Below are 14,780 nucleotides of genomic sequence, written 5' to 3' on the forward strand. Positions count from 1 at the left end.
GCAGTGCTATCCCAGATCATCCTGCTTCACAGTCATGTGATGTGCAAAGCAGGAAGCTAGGCTCGTTTTGTTGGGAGTACAAACCACCCTGGAGGATCCTGTGAATCTAGTCCAGGGTCCATAGGGTCTAATTTTCCTGTGCTAGTGGTGCACAGTGAGTTGTATCCCTTCTGCATCCCTGAGAAGCCAAGGGCAGGGGTAGAAAATGGCGCTGTGGTATGTCCCCTCTGCTTTCTCTGCTGATGTCCTTAGGATGCTCCACTGGAAGGATCAGCCAAAGAAGTGTAGAAGTGGGGTGGCCTGGGGCTGCTGGCTAGACACCCTCGCTCCATCAAGTGCAGGAACAGTGGGACAGCTGTATCTCACCATCCTGTCCAGTGGCAGGTATTCACAGAGGCCCTGGGCCCTGCTTTTGGGTATGCAGTATGAAAACCAGTACAAAAACCTGATGGACTATGGCTACTGAGTATGAAAACCTGATGGAGGCACCTCTGGCCAGCTGCATATTGCTTGCAGCTCCTGCAAAGGAAATGGTCTGCTGGGGGCATTAGATAGCAGCATCCCAAGTCGGTGGGTGATGCTAGCTCCCCAGCCTGCATCCCTCTTGCCCAGGTTGCTTGGTCCTGCTGAGAGCAGCAAAGCCCTGCAGCCAGAGCTGGGTGTCTGGCTGGGCTATTCCAGCCTGGCCACGGTGTATCCCTGTGAGTGACCTGTGCCCTGTGCTCACAGAAGAGCTGGCGAGGGAACATCCCTGGGAGAGTTTGTGTGTGTGGGGGGGGCATCCCAAGGCACTGCCTCACCTGGGAAGATCCTAGGGAACCAGAGGGTGTTCAAGTAGACCCGTGCCGGACCCCTCCCCGGCACAGAGCTGGGGGAGAAACCGGGGGGGGGGGGGGGGGGCCCTTCAAACCCTCGCTCCTGAAATCAGGGTGTTATATTTACTTTCCCCTTTTGGCAGCTAGAAGGGGAAGCCCATCCCAGCCCCTCATTGTTGTCTCAGCGAGTTAATCAGATGCCATAATCCTGTTGTGGAAATATCGGGCCTCCCTGGAAACAATGGGGAGCGAGAATATTGTGGTTAAATTTCAACCAGCTGCCTCCCTGCTCTGTTTGATCCCCGCCCGCAGGCCCGGGCCCCTGGCGAGCAGGCGGCGCGGCGGGGGCCTGAGCCCCGGGGGTGCCACCCCGCGCCCACTCCGCCGCGAGGGAGCCCTCTCAGGACGCCCCGAGAAGGGGGGCGAAGGGTGTGCGGAGGACCGGGCGCACCTTGGGGCGGCGGCGGGGCTGCCCCGGGGGGCAGGTGGCGGCGGGCACCCCCGGTGGGGTGGGCTGCGGGGCTCGGCAGGGGGGAGGAGGCTGCGGGCGGCCCGGGGCAGGTTCCACGGGGAGGAGGCGAGAGAGGGAGGGCGCTGGGAGGCTGGGACACGGGCAGGGTGCGGTCCTGGCGGTTCCCGGTCCCGGATCTCTTCAATTTCCCCTCTCACTCCTGCCCAGGGAGCCGAGGCAGCGGCGGCTCCGGCTCCGGCTCCAGCCTTGCCGCGCTGACCGCCGAGGCGCAAACCGCGGAGGGCTCCGGCAGCGCCGAGCCCCGCGCCCCGCGCCCCGCAAGCGGCCGCTCGCCTGCCAAAACAAACGGCCCTTCGCTATTTATTGCCGCCGCCGGGCCACAGCAGCTCAGAGCGGGCCGACGCCAGCTCGCCGCACCGGGCAGCCGGAGCGCACCCGCGCCGGGCAGCCGCCGCGCCCCGCCGCCGCCGCCGGCACCGGCACCTGCCCGCCGGCTGCGCGCCGCATGGGGAGCCCCGGGCCGGGCGGCGGGAGCGGCGGCCGAGCCTAGTGGGGACCCCGGAGCCACCGGTGCCCCGGGCAGCCCCGGGGCCGCCGGGCGCGCCATGAAGCCGGCGCGGCTGCTGCTGCTGCTGAGCGGGTGCGCGCTGCTGCTGGCGCCGGCCGTGCGCAGCTGCGGGCCGGGCAGGGTGGTGGGCAGCCGCCGCCGCCCGCCCCGCAAGCTCATCCCGCTCGCCTACAAGCAGTTCAGCCCCAACGTCCCCGAGAAGACGCTGGGGGCTAGTGGCCGCTACGAGGGCAAGATCGCGCGTAACTCGGAGCGCTTCAAGGAGCTCACGCCCAACTACAACCCCGACATCATCTTCAAGGACGAGGAGAACACTGGCGCCGACCGGCTCATGACCCAGGTACGGCACCGCTGCCGCCCGGTTCTACCCCCGCTCCGGGCATCTGCGGGCACGGGGGCTGCCTCAGAGCGGCCTGCTATCCACTCTCTGGGGACCGTGTGGGCCCCGCGCTGCGGCTTCCCCGTCCTGCCCCTGGCATCCCGGTGCCGGGTCCGGGCTGCCGGCGTGCAGCGAGTGCATCTCCCTTCGTCGGGCGCTCTGTCCCTTCGGCTGCGCTGTGCGCGACGGACAGCACGCTGCGCCTTGGGACGGCAGCACCCTGCTCCCGGAACCGGCAGCACCTTGTCCCCCGAGATGGCAGCACTCTGCCCCGCTGCTCCTCAGAGCCTGTGGCACCCGTGTCTGGCTGCACCCCGAGGAACGCCCTTGTGAATCCCGAGCTGGCAGCACTCTACGTTGCTGCCCCTCAACTCTAGTCCCACTGGTTCCAAGGCTGGCATAATCCTGCACTCCAAGCTGGCAGCAGCCGGCCCTGGTGCCCCTGAGCTGTGCCACACTGCCCCCGATCCGGCACCATCCTCCCACATCCCCTCGATCCAGCAGGGCTGTACTTCACTGTTCCCTGGTCAAGCAGCGCCCTGGGCCATGCAGCCATCCTGCCCTTGCCCCTCTCCTCTGCCTACCCACTGGCAGAGCAGGCAGCCTGCCTGTTGGATCCGAGGGACAGACCAGAGCCTGGTGTGCTGCTGTGTCCAGGAGTGCTCTTGCTGACTGACCTTGGCCCCACTCTGACACTGAAACCTTCAGTGCCCCCTCTTCCTGCATGTCTCGTGTGGGATGGTGCAGGGTGCTCAGTGGGAACTGCTTGCTATGCTCAGTGCTGGGAACAACCTGTTACTGCAAATGCCTTGTTGCAGTCAGCTCACAAGTACCCCGGGCCGGCAGGAAGGATGGGGGGGTGGACGACACAGACGACAGCAGAGGAGGGGGGGTGATGCTGGACGAAGGTTACTCTGTGTTTTAATATTGCCAGGAGAATGCCTGAGGGTTTCAGGAATGCAGATAAGGAGCCGCACGGCCTTGCTAAGAAACCTGGCTACCAGCCTCAGAAGGGTTACAGCCTGAACGAGCTCCTGGGGGAAGCAGAGGGGAGCTGGGCTGCCCTTCTGCCCACTGCACCCCCCGGTCAGGGGCTGGCAGGTGGGTGAATATGAGTGACTGTGATGGTGGGCACTGAGCAAGGCCCTGGCCATAGTGTCTGACCAAGGTATTCATAATATTGGGAGGAGAAGCTTCTTGGGTGCTGGCTTGACAGCTCTGCAACCCTGTGTGCCCTGAGAGCAGGTCCCTTAGGGCAGGGACCATAGTCCAGGTTGGTTTTCAGGCTGGGGACTGTAGCAGAGGGACCAGGATCCCCTACAAGGCAGCAAGCTTGAGGAGTTGCACAAGTTGTGGTTGCTGGTGACTGGAGCCCTGGGACTGGGCTGTAACCTGCCTCCTCTGGGGAACAGCTTCAGAGATATTTGAGGAAGCAGTGAGCTCCTCTGGTCCATACATCGGGGAAGTGGATGACATCACTGGAGGCAGAAGAATGCTTCATGCTGTGTTTTCTGAGAGTGCTCTCTCCACCTTCTGTAACCCAGCCAGTGCCCCTCAGCACACCTGGGAGAGAGAGATCTCCATGTCCCTTGTGCCAGCCTAACATTTCACGCTGTACCACTGCCTTGTTGGCTGAGTACCTAGAAACATCCTGGTCTTCTTGGGTTGCAAAAATGAGGTCTCTTACTCCAGCAGGGTCCCTGGCCACCACATATCCATGCACAGATGGGTACCACTGTGCCTTGGGCAGCTCTGCAAGGAATTGTTCCTTTTGCTATGGAGGTGGCATGATTTCTGGTAGCTTGCTGCCATCCCACAGCCCTCTGGGATTGTCCTGTGGCCCCTGGCTTGGGGAGATCCCCCAGATATGGGCACTCTAGCTCTGGCACCATGTCCTGTGTTGCTATGGGTTGGGAAAGGCCATTGACCCAACTCCTTGTCCCTTCCCCCAGAGCACTGGCTTTTACTGCTGTTGACTCACTTCAAACCTGTTTTCTTTCCCCAAGTCCAAGGGTCTGGGTGTCCCAGGCAGCCGGAAGATGTTGCCTGCTTAGAGGAGTGGGTAGTGCTGCTCTCTGCCCGCCTTTCCTTTATCGTTTCATCTTCCTCAAGAATTCCAGTGTGTTTGCTCTCACTGGTCCCACTCGGAGGTGCTGAGATAAGGCTGGAGGCAGAACCCGCCTCACCTCTCCCCAGCAGCCTGGCCCAGGAATGCCATGGGTCCCCTGCCCCCATGGAGTCCCAAACCCAGCCTCTCCCTACCCCAACCATCATCCCTTGCAGCCACTGCTTGTCCAACTGACACAGAGACCATCCTTATAGTGGTGAGGAATCTCTCATGAAGACCTTGGGGCAGGACTTTTGGCTTCCTTTGGGGGAAACTGCCCTTCAGGAGGAGATGCTAGTAAGACCCCTCTTCTCCTGGCCAGGCTCTGGACATGGGAGTAGCTGTGTCCATTCACGACACCTCTGCTGAGACTGTGATCACACCTGAGTGTCTTTCATACTTCCCCTGAGATGACCCTGGGGTCCCTGCTGACTGTGCCCTATCTTGGAGCTCTGTCCTGCTGCCTTTCCTAAAGTGGTTTGGATTGCTCCACAGGACATGGTTCTGTCCTCGGTACGGACACAAAAAGGGAGATGCAAAGGTTGGGCAGAAGGTGGGTAGAACTTCTTTGCTCAGCCCAGCCTAACATTGATCTTCACCATGAGGTGCATGGGACAGCAGAACCACCAGCTTTTTGTGGTCATTCGGGGCTCCATTCTGCATGTGAGCTGGGGGTGCCTGGTCATCTGAACCACTGCAGGGACAAGCTGTGCCCTCCCTGCAGTCATCATCAAACACAGATCCCGTGGACAGCCCATGTTTATGAATTATCTGGTCCCTGCCTACCTGTTGATACAGGCAGCAGAGCCCCCGGGCAGGCACTGTCTATCCCTACCTACTTCCCGCAGCTCGTGTGTGCTCCCTGAGCATTGCTGCCTGCTCCTTATCCATCGCTGTCCATCCCTGTCTTTTGTTGTCTTCTCTCTGCCTCCTGTGCCTGCTCCCTGCACATCCCCACCTGCTCAGCCTTGCCTATCACTGCTTGCTCCCTATTTATTTTTGCTCATCCCTGCCTGTTTCCTCCTCATAGTTGCTTCTTCCCTGCCGATCCATGGTTGTTCCTCGTCCGCTGCTGCCCTGCTCACCAGATCTCCACTCGTTAGTACCTGCTTCCTCCCCGACCTGCCTGTGCCTGCCTGGTTCTTGTCCATCGGTACCTGCTCCCTGCCGGTCCCCGCCGGTCCCCTCCCGCGCTCTGACACCTGCTGGCCACCGATGGCACCGGCAGAGCCGGGGACAGGGTGCTCCAGGGCTCTGCCTGACGCTGTCCCTGCCTGGGGGAAAAGGCTTGCACAGTCTCGTTGTTTTTGTGCGCGCAGGGTGCCCCTGGAGAACAGAACAGCTGGCAGTGAGGGCCGGAGGGGTGCCCAGGGCGCGGTGCTGGCATGGTAGTGGCAAGGCAATGCCTGGAGTGATGGCTGGGGGATGCAGGGGGGCTTCGGGGGTTCCCTCCTCACTTCCGGTGCTGAACTCCCTTACTGCGGGGTCCCGGTGGGGCTGGGGTCCTTGGGAACAGCTTGTCACATGTGCCAAGTGGCACCACGGTGGTGCTGGACGGGGACAAAAGTCACTCTCCTCCCTATTCCTCCTCCCCTCATCTAGCAAATTGTTTGTCCAGCACCTTCCTGGCTTATCTCCCCACACCCAGAGAGCTGTGGGATGACGGCAGACCTCATGTGGGGCAAAGGCCTGCCTGGCACTGCCCTTCCCAGGGCCTGGACCCTGCCAAGTGAGAGCAGGTTTCCTCAAGAGCAGCAGCGCCCACCTTCCTAGGATGGGATCAGGTGCTTGGGGATAGGGTGAGGACCTACATTTTCGGCCCCTGTGGAAAGCAGTGTTGGGGCATTTCTGAGCCTGGGGATGTAGCCAGCATCAGGTTTTAAAGCCCTGGCTCATGCTTGCTGTAACTGTCTCAAGACCCATGACATGCTACAGTAGGGAGCTCCAGTACTGGAGCATCATGCAGAAATGTCCTCAGAAGTGTCTGTTTTTTAAGCTGTTGTCCAGTCATTTAATTTAATGCTTCCCAGGACTGGCTTTATGCATGACCCCTGCCTTGATTTTATGGACTCCTTGTTTCCTGGGGAATGGCAGTGAGAGGAGCACTGGAGTATTTTACTTCTGTGGAGGCAGAGCTCTCCCACCCAGCAAGCACTGGGTGGTGACAATGGGATTCCTGATGCAGTTGGCTGCCTCAGAACCAGCTGTACCTGTAAGTGTGAACCTCAGCTTTTGGAGCCAGTGTAAAATCACCCAATTCTCAGCTTGTTTTTTTTTTTTAATGCCTTAAATTTTATACAGTTTCACTTGGTGTGATTCTTAGGGTGTGCTGTGCAGGGCCCGGAGTTTGATCCTATGGGTTCCTTTCCAACTCACTCAATTCTGTGATTCTTCAGGACCTCACAGAATTGCCTTTCTGGGCTGCACAACCCTAGTCCAATTCACCTGGTTTTCTGTAGAACATCCCATATTCCTTTTCCTACACCTTTTCTATCTCTTCTCCATCCCTTTAGCAGCAGGGCAAGGGGCCAGAAGCTGGGGCTTTACTATGGCAAGTCAATCACGCAGAGTTTTGATCTTTCCCTGAACTTCAGCTGTGGCTGGGGGATGTGGGGTAGGGAAGGATAAGGTTGGGAGGATTGTCAAACAGGCATTTGGAGCTGGCATCCCTCTGCTTGCTGGGGTGGACTGCCACAGACACCCACTTGCATGTGTGACCTCTGTGGCCATGACGTCTGGGGCTTTTAAGATCTGCTGTGTTCCTCGGCCCAGGATTTTCAGCCCTTGTGGTGTGGAGAGGTGAAGGGGGATTCACTCCACATTCTTTCTGTTCCAGCTCTTGGAACAGAGCTCTTGGACAGGTTTGGCACTTCCCACAGGAGTAGAGACTGGCTGATGCTGTGGAGCTACCCAGTGCTGTGTCCTCGTTACACAGGACTTGAGGAGCCATACCAAGCAGAGCTGTGTTTAGGACAGGGCAGGTTGTTTAATTTGTGCCCGGAGACAGCCCTAGGGTCCCTGGGACCTCCTCACAGCCAGGAAGCAGCAGGATTGAAGTTCCTGTATCCTCCTCCTGTCAGATGGGAACTGCTGGGGTACAGTTAGCACAGGGCAGGTGAGCAGAGAGGGTGTTTCAGCCCAGCCCAGGCTGCATTGCCCAACAGGCTCTCAAATGAGCCTGGGATGGGGGGAGAGAGGGAGGAGAAGGGTGCCCTGTTGGGTGCACTCTCCTCTACCCAACAGTGGGGTATCAGGCTCTGCAGGGAGTTTGGAGAGCATGGAGTAGAAAGGCACCTCATGTTCTCAGATCTTCCTCTGCTGGACCAGCCCCCAAGGGCCTGAGGGCCCAGGGAGGATTAATGGAAACATGGTGGATGCAGCCTGCCAACCAGGCAGCTAATTCCTCCCTCCAAAAAACTTTTGCTGACTCTGTCCCTCTGCCCTACAGCGCTGCAAGGACCGCCTGAACTCGCTGGCCATCTCTGTCATGAATCAGTGGCCAGGGGTGAAGCTGAGAGTGACGGAGGGCTGGGATGAGGATGGGCACCACTCGGAGGAGTCACTACATTATGAGGGCCGAGCTGTGGACATCACAACCTCAGACAGGGACCGCAACAAGTATGGCATGCTGGCTCGCCTGGCCGTGGAGGCTGGCTTCGACTGGGTCTACTACGAGTCCAAGGCACACATTCACTGCTCTGTCAAGTCAGGTAAGTCTGGGCTGGGGGACAGTGAGCGGAGCTGGGGGCCAGACCCCCTCTTGCAGCATACCGGGGGAACCAGGGCAGCCTGGCTGGCTGGGTAGGGTGCTCCTGCAGGGGATGCCAGCTTTTGCATTCTGATTTCCCTATCTAGGGCAGACAGTCAGGTGGGGAGTGAGTCACACACCTGTGGCCAGCCAGTACAATGGGGCAAATTTCTGATCTGGCTCCCATAGACCTACATCTTGACCCACCCTCTCTACCCTCTTCTTTTTCTCAGCCCACATCCCTTTCTCCCCCAGCCTGACCCCCCAGTATGTCCATCGCCCCTGTCTCCCCTGCCTCTGCCCTTGCAGTCCCTTAGTGCTCATGCTCAGCCTCATCCAGCCCTGCCCCACTCCACTGCTGGCTGCTTTTGAGCTTCTGCTGTCACAGCAGCATCTGTCCATCCCTGCCTAGCCAGTGATGGGGTCAGGGCATCCAGACAGGGACAGGCCAGGGTACCCTGGGATCAGCTGCTCTTGGCTGTGCGGCACCATCTGCAGAGGGGAGCAGAGCCGGGTGGTGCTTTGAGGGGTGCTGTCGTCGGTGGTGGTGTTTGCTTCCTCCTGTGCGGTGCAGCGGGGGCGACAGGGTGGAGGACGGGACGAGAGCTGCTCTCAGGCCCTGCCCGTGGTCGGGAGGGGATTGCGTGGGCTGCAAGCCCCTCCGCAGCCCGGGAGAAGCAGCCGTGCCCGGGATGCGGCTCCCGCCGGAGCGGCCGCGCTGGCTGCAGGCTGCAGAGGGCAGCAGCGCCCCGCGCACGGCACCGGCCACCGCCGGGAGGGGCCGTGCCCGGCCCATGTCGCGACAGGCTGGGGAGGCTCTGCCTGTGCGCGGGCTTGCGTGGACACGGAGGCAGCCTCGGCGGCTGCTGGCACACGCACCCCGTGCAGCAGGGTCGTGCCTGCACACGGAGCCCTCGCACACACACGCCCACGCCCGTGCCTGCACACCCGTGTGCCACACACCGTGCGCGGCAGTGCCGGGGCCGGTGTGCCTGTGCTGCCCCGCGTCTCTCGTCCCCGGGCTCAGTTCCCACCGCACCGTGCCTGTCCTACTGCCCTAGCCCGCAGCCAGCGGCTCGACACCCCCAGACGCCAGCCTGCCCCCCCGCGCTGACCCACTCCCCGTGCTGATGCCAGGACGGGCACACCGCCGGCCGGCGATGGAAGTGGGGCGACCGCGCCGCAGAGAGGGAGTGATGCACCCCCGAAGAAGAGGGACAAAACGTGGCCGGAGGACCAGGACTCCTGTGCCCCGGGGCACCCTGTGGGGCTGGCAGCAGGAGTGGGGCCAGGCTCCGAAGCAAGGACCATGACCCCACAGCTATGAGGCTGGCCAGAGGAGTGGGGCTGTGCCCCTGGAGAAAGACAGAGTCTTTTGAATCCTGGGATGCTCCCCTTGGACCAGCTGAAGAGGGATGCCATAACCCAAGCAGCAGACTGGGGCCCTGAGGCCCTGGAAGGCTTCTAGAGGCTGGTCATATTCCCCTCACTCTGCAGCAGTTCCTCAGGGCTCTGGGTACCCCATATTTGTCCCCAAGGCCATGGGCAACCCAAGAGTGTGTGGTGGAGGCTGTGGGGTACACATCCTGATCCCCTCAGAACTGTGTACAGAGGGCAGCCGGGCTGCTCCTGCCTCTTAGTAAATGGCTTTTATTTTTGTATGGATGGCCACATGGCCTGTTGTATGTATTGTGTCTCCTCGGGTCCTTCCCTGCACCCACCTACCCCTCCACACCCAGCACCTATGCCATCCATTTCTGCCAGGCACCCCTCTCACCCTCCTGCTCTGCTGCCTGCCAGGGGATGCAGGGTGCAGGATTTGGAACCTGGCTTCCGGGGCAAGGACAGGGCAGACACTGCACATCTTCTGAGCAATAAAAGGATTCTGTCCCAGAGATGGATGCCTCTCTTCATGGGCTTGGGGGCTGGGATTTGGTTCTGCCCAAACCTGGGGAGTGATGGGGGCTGTGCCATCTGGGTGGGCACATTCAGGGATTAGATGAGACAGCTGGGAGAGGGCCCTAAGAGGTTAGAGCTTAGAGCTCAAGGATGGAACTGTGCAGAGCTAGGAGCAGGACCCTGAGGTGAGATGCCATTGGCAGAGAGTGGGAGGGTATCGTATAGACACTAACTTGGGAGGTGCTGGGACTTGGGGGAACACTGCTGCTGGTGTAGCTAACCACCATTCCTTGGGAAGCCAGGGTTCCCCTGCTAAGTGCCAGAACGGGCCCTTGATGACACTTCATCTGGGGAGGAGTAGGAGCTTTGTGCCACCATCCCAGGAGACAAGCCCAGAGAGTTTGGGTCCGTTACCCTGTGGCAATCACTAGGGAAGCCCTACCCAGGAGGCTGGTAGCTTTTGCACTATGATGGCCACAGGTTGTGACAACTCCCTACAACCCAGAGAAGCAGGAGCTGGCTGGCATCAGTGGTGCAGAGATGAGCAGTGGGAGAAGGGAGCAGGACTGCCACATGGGGTGGAAGGGCGCTGCAGTGCTGGGAAAGGGTGCTGCATCCTGCACTGTTCCTCGCAGCATCCTCCCAACCAGTACCCAGGACCAGCACTGCAGGGAACAGGGATGCTGTGGGGGTATGCAGGGTAAGGCACTCTGCTCCTCAGCCTGCCACCGTCTCAGGGCCCTGCCTCTGCTTTTTCAAGCTTCAGGTGCCCCCTGGTAGTGTTTTGCACATTTCAGTGTGTGGTTGTGTCCCACTCCCCCTGCCTATTTTGGGTCTTGAGACCTGGCTCTGTACAGCAGGCTCAATGCCCTGGGACCATGCTGGAGTCCCCAGGTGACACCTCAAGTGACACGGTGGCTGGGGGATGAGGTGCCTAGGAGACATTGGAGGCCAGGGTTGTGTAGGGGACAAGCTCACATTGGTGATGCCAGGGCAGGATTATGCCTGGGTGGGCAAAGCCGGGCAGACTGGGAAGGTGTCTATGCACAGTGGAAACGTGGTGCTGAGGGTCTGGCTAATGGGTAACCCTCCTGTCCTCTCTCTCCCTGCGCAGAGCACTCAGCCGCTGCGAAGACGGGGGGCTGCTTTCCTGGGCGGGCACTGGCAACGCTGGAGGACGGTGCCCAGACGCCACTGTGGGCACTGCGCCCAGGCCAGCGAGTGCTGGCAATGGACGGGGCAGGCAGGCCCACCTACAGTGACTTCTTGGCTTTCCTGGACAAGGAGCCCCGTGCTCTCACCACCTTCCACGTCATCGAGACACAGGAGCCACCCCGGCGCCTGGTCCTGACGCCCACCCACCTGCTCTTTGTGGCAGAGAATGCTTCGGCGCCCACCGCGCACTTCCGTCCCATCTTTGCCAGCCTTGTGCACCCGGGACACTTCGTGCTGGTGGTGGCTGGGGGGGGCAGCTTGCAGCCTGCTGAAGTGGTGCGGGTGTGGGACCGGAGAGATGTGGGAGCCTATGCCCCGCTGACACGCCATGGGACACTGGTGGTGGACGGCGTGGTGGCCTCGTGCTTTGCTTTGGTGCAGGAGCAACAGCTGGCACAGCTGGCCTTCTGGCCACTCCGGCTCTACCACAGCCTGGTGGGGTGGCCAGGGGTGCAGGGAGATGGTGTGCACTGGTACTCAGGGCTGCTCTACCGCCTGGGCAGGCTGCTCCTGCCCCCTGACAGCTTCCACCCACTGGGAATATCCCAGGTGGAGAGCTGAGGGTGCACCACAGCCCCAGCCAGCACAGCTGGTGGAGGTGGTGGCTGCAGGGTGACTCACTGGGGGCCAGCACCGCCTCCGCAAGCTGGGTATCCATGGGGAGCTGCCTCCAGCCCTGCCTGCTTGGGGTACAGCCACCTCCTGGCTGGGGGGCACCGAAGCTTCACGGTGTGCCTCCTCCATGTTCACCATCCCCTCCTTGCCTGCTGTTCCTGGGGACAGGAGGGAGGCATGAAGGGTTTTCCCCCGGGACAGGGGGTTGCCCCCGGCTAGATCCACATGCTGCTATGTGTGTGTGTGTGCAATGTGTGTGTGCGTGTGCCGAATTAGCTGATGGAGGTCTGAATGGGAGGGGGAAGAGGAGAGAGGTCTGGCTGCTCCACAGAGGTTCCCAGCCTGTCTGCACCCAGTGGGGAGGTTTTGGGAGAGGGGCCCAGGGCCCTTTGCTAGGCAGCCTTGGTGGGAAGGTAGGCAGTGGTATGTCCATCCCTGGGACACGGCAGCTGGAAGGAGGGTGGCTCAGGTACTGGGACTGTGCCTTGTCCTTAGCCCAGGTGCAGGGGCACCCAAAACAAGCAGGGGTGGGGGGGTCTGGCACAGCTCTGGCATGAGACCTCCAACTTTGTGACACAAGTTCCACTGGAGTGATAGACTGGGGAGTGCGATGCCGAGCTCTGCTCAGAGCCAGCACCAGAGCCACCCAGCTGGGCATCCTGTGGGGCTGCTGTGACAGCGTGGGGCACTCTGGCTGGCAAGAGGGGCTGTGGAGGCAGACATGGGCAGGAGGGTGCAAATGCCAGCCAGGCGTAGACACACTGGTAAGAGCAGGGGTGGGGAGAGTCAGAACTGCAACCCCATCCTGCTGGAGCCTGAAGAAAAAGGCAAAGGAGAAAACCTTCCCAGCATCTGGCTTTGAACTGGCTCAGCCCAAAAGCCTTTCCCCACCCCAAAACTAAAAAAACTCCTAAAGCTTCAGACCCTGGCTGGCCTCACCTCCCCAAGCCCCCAGTACCCCAAACCCTCAGGGTAATTCGTTGCTGCTCACCCACTCCAGGGGCCTGGGGAGAGTCCCATCAGAGCTGCAGCCACAGTTTCCCCACTCCAAATCCTAGCTAGAGCCTCAGCCTCCCCTAGCTCCACCTAAGTAGAGGGGAGGGGGCTGAGGGAGGCTGTGACCCATGTCCCCCCTGTAATATCACGCGTCTTTATTTATTTATCTGCTCTTTGTATGTACCATAGATGGGAGGCAGTGTGGGCGCGTGCAGGGTGGGATGGAAGTGCAGGGTGGGGGTGGGAAATCGTTTGGGGGGGGTGATTTTTTTTTTTTTAACAAAAAGCAGAAATTATTTAAAGATTATTTTAAAGCACGGCTTTTATGGTGATTGTTGTCCAGGATGAAGTGAGGGGGCGTGAGTGTGGCTGATGGCAGGTGTATTTTTGTCTCTTCAGTGGATGTACCTCTCCTGGTTGGGAACACAGCCCAATAAATCCATTGTCTCCCCAGCGGGAGCTTGGAACTCTGGTGTAGGGACGGCAGGCAGGGATTGGGGGTGCTTACTGCACTCATTGTTAAAGGGCAGGCAGGGCTAGAGGGCATCATGCGCTTCTCTAGGAGCAAGGTTTGGTCACCCCAGTGCCCTCCACCAGAAGGACAACATCTCTCTCCTCACTTCTTCGTCCGCAGAGGAAGTGGGCAACTGGAGGCTGTGGGATTGACCCAGGCTACACGGGACCAAACTGTCATTAGAGCCACCTGGAAACTAAGGCAAGTGGGGCAGGGTGTAGTAGGGACAGCCACTGTAGGACTGCCAGGGATACCTCTCCATCCGTCTGGACTCACCACCTCAGTGTCTGTCCATCCTTCTGTACCACCCCCAATCACCACAACACCCACTGACCCAGAAGATGGAGCCTGTATCCTGTAGACAGGTTTCCAGTGTCACTAGTGTTAGTCAGTGCTGTCCCTCACCCCTTGTCAGTCCTCTCCCCCCTCTACTCCATCCCCATGCCAGCAGGAATAAAGTCCACCAGGCAGCACCCCACACAGCCTCCCCATACCTGTCCCACCCCCACAGCTCTCTGTACACACCCTGCCCCATCTCCAAGCTGCCCTGCCCTGGTCTCCTGGGCCATGCTGGGATCAGGATCTCCCTAGGGCTTTCCCTGGACTCCACAACAGGGCAAGTGTGAAGCAATTCGGCAGGAGGCTGTCAGCGAGGGCCCTCATCACCGGTCTAATTTAAGGGCTCTGCAAGGCGGCAGAGCTAATTTAATTAGGTTCTTATTACAGAGAAGGACAAATTGGTCCCCAGGGGGGGGCACGAGGTCAGGCTTTCGAGAAGTGCTCTATGGAGTGAAATTTCAATCAGGCTATTGTCGCAGGCAGGGGGAGCCAGAGGCAGAGGATGAATAAGGAGGGGATAAGCTCTTTGGGGTGTCTGCTGTGGGAGATCGTCTCCAGGTCCAGGTTTTTAGGGAATCGGTTAGTGTGGGGGAAGAATTCTTTGCTCCTTTAGGATGCTGTAGGGTATATGGCAGCTGCTTTGGGCTGGAGGCAGGGAAAGCAGGGAAGGCCTGGCTCTGAGCTGTCCTCAGGGCAGTGAGAGGGAAGGAAAACATCCATAAGTAAGATGCATCCATAAGTAAGGGTCTTTCTGAAGCTCCATTAACTCCCCCACAGCTCCATAACCCCACATGAAAAGAATGTTGAGGACAAAATTATGTTCAGCTGATGGACAGGACTTATGGGGGTCTCTTCCTTGCCTGCATGTCATCCTCTGTCTTGTCACTCAGCCCCCGGAGCACCAGGACAGCCTGGGAGCTGCCCCACTGCCGGTGGGCACGTGAAGCAGTCCCATCTCCCAGCGTGCCAGTGCCAGGCGAGGGGGCTCCCAGCAGGCTCCCAGCTGGGCAGTGATGGATGGGGTGCTGGTGGGTGGCCAGCAGAAGGGCCGGGCTGGAGGGTCCCACAATGGATTTCTCTCCATCAATTTGTCCTCATTACCATATAAATGGT

At 59.9% G+C, this 14,780-nt stretch overlaps 1 protein-coding gene across 1 annotated transcript; it reads left to right on the forward strand.

Moving 5' to 3' along the window:
* The first annotated feature begins 1,892 nt into the window (after positions 1-1,892).
* On the forward strand, positions 1,893-13,025 carry IHH (Indian hedgehog signaling molecule). The gene is made up of 3 exons (XM_053982336.1): positions 1,893-2,195; positions 7,790-8,051; positions 11,103-13,025. Exons 1-3 carry the CDS (start codon positions 1,893-1,895, stop codon positions 11,762-11,764), a joined length of 1,227 nt encoding a protein of 408 aa, XP_053838311.1. The 3' UTR covers positions 11,765-13,025.
* The last annotated feature ends 1,755 nt before the right edge of the window (positions 13,026-14,780 follow it).

Source organism: Vidua macroura, chromosome 7 (genome assembly GCF_024509145.1).
Source record: "Vidua macroura isolate BioBank_ID:100142 chromosome 7, ASM2450914v1, whole genome shotgun sequence".
Taxonomy (NCBI): domain Eukaryota; kingdom Metazoa; phylum Chordata; class Aves; order Passeriformes; family Viduidae; genus Vidua; species Vidua macroura.

Excerpts from the sequence above, each read along its gene's own strand:
- IHH (XM_053982336.1), top strand. The coding sequence starts at position 1,893 with ATGAAGCCGGCGCGGCTGCTGCTGCTGCTGAGCGGGTGCGCGCTGCTG. Across the intron at positions 2,196-7,789 it reads CCGACCGGCTCATGACCCAG|CGCTGCAAGGACCGCCTGAA; the intron begins GTACGGCACCGC and ends TCTGCCCTACAG. Across the intron at positions 8,052-11,102 it reads TCACTGCTCTGTCAAGTCAG|AGCACTCAGCCGCTGCGAAG; the intron begins GTAAGTCTGGGC and ends CTCCCTGCGCAG.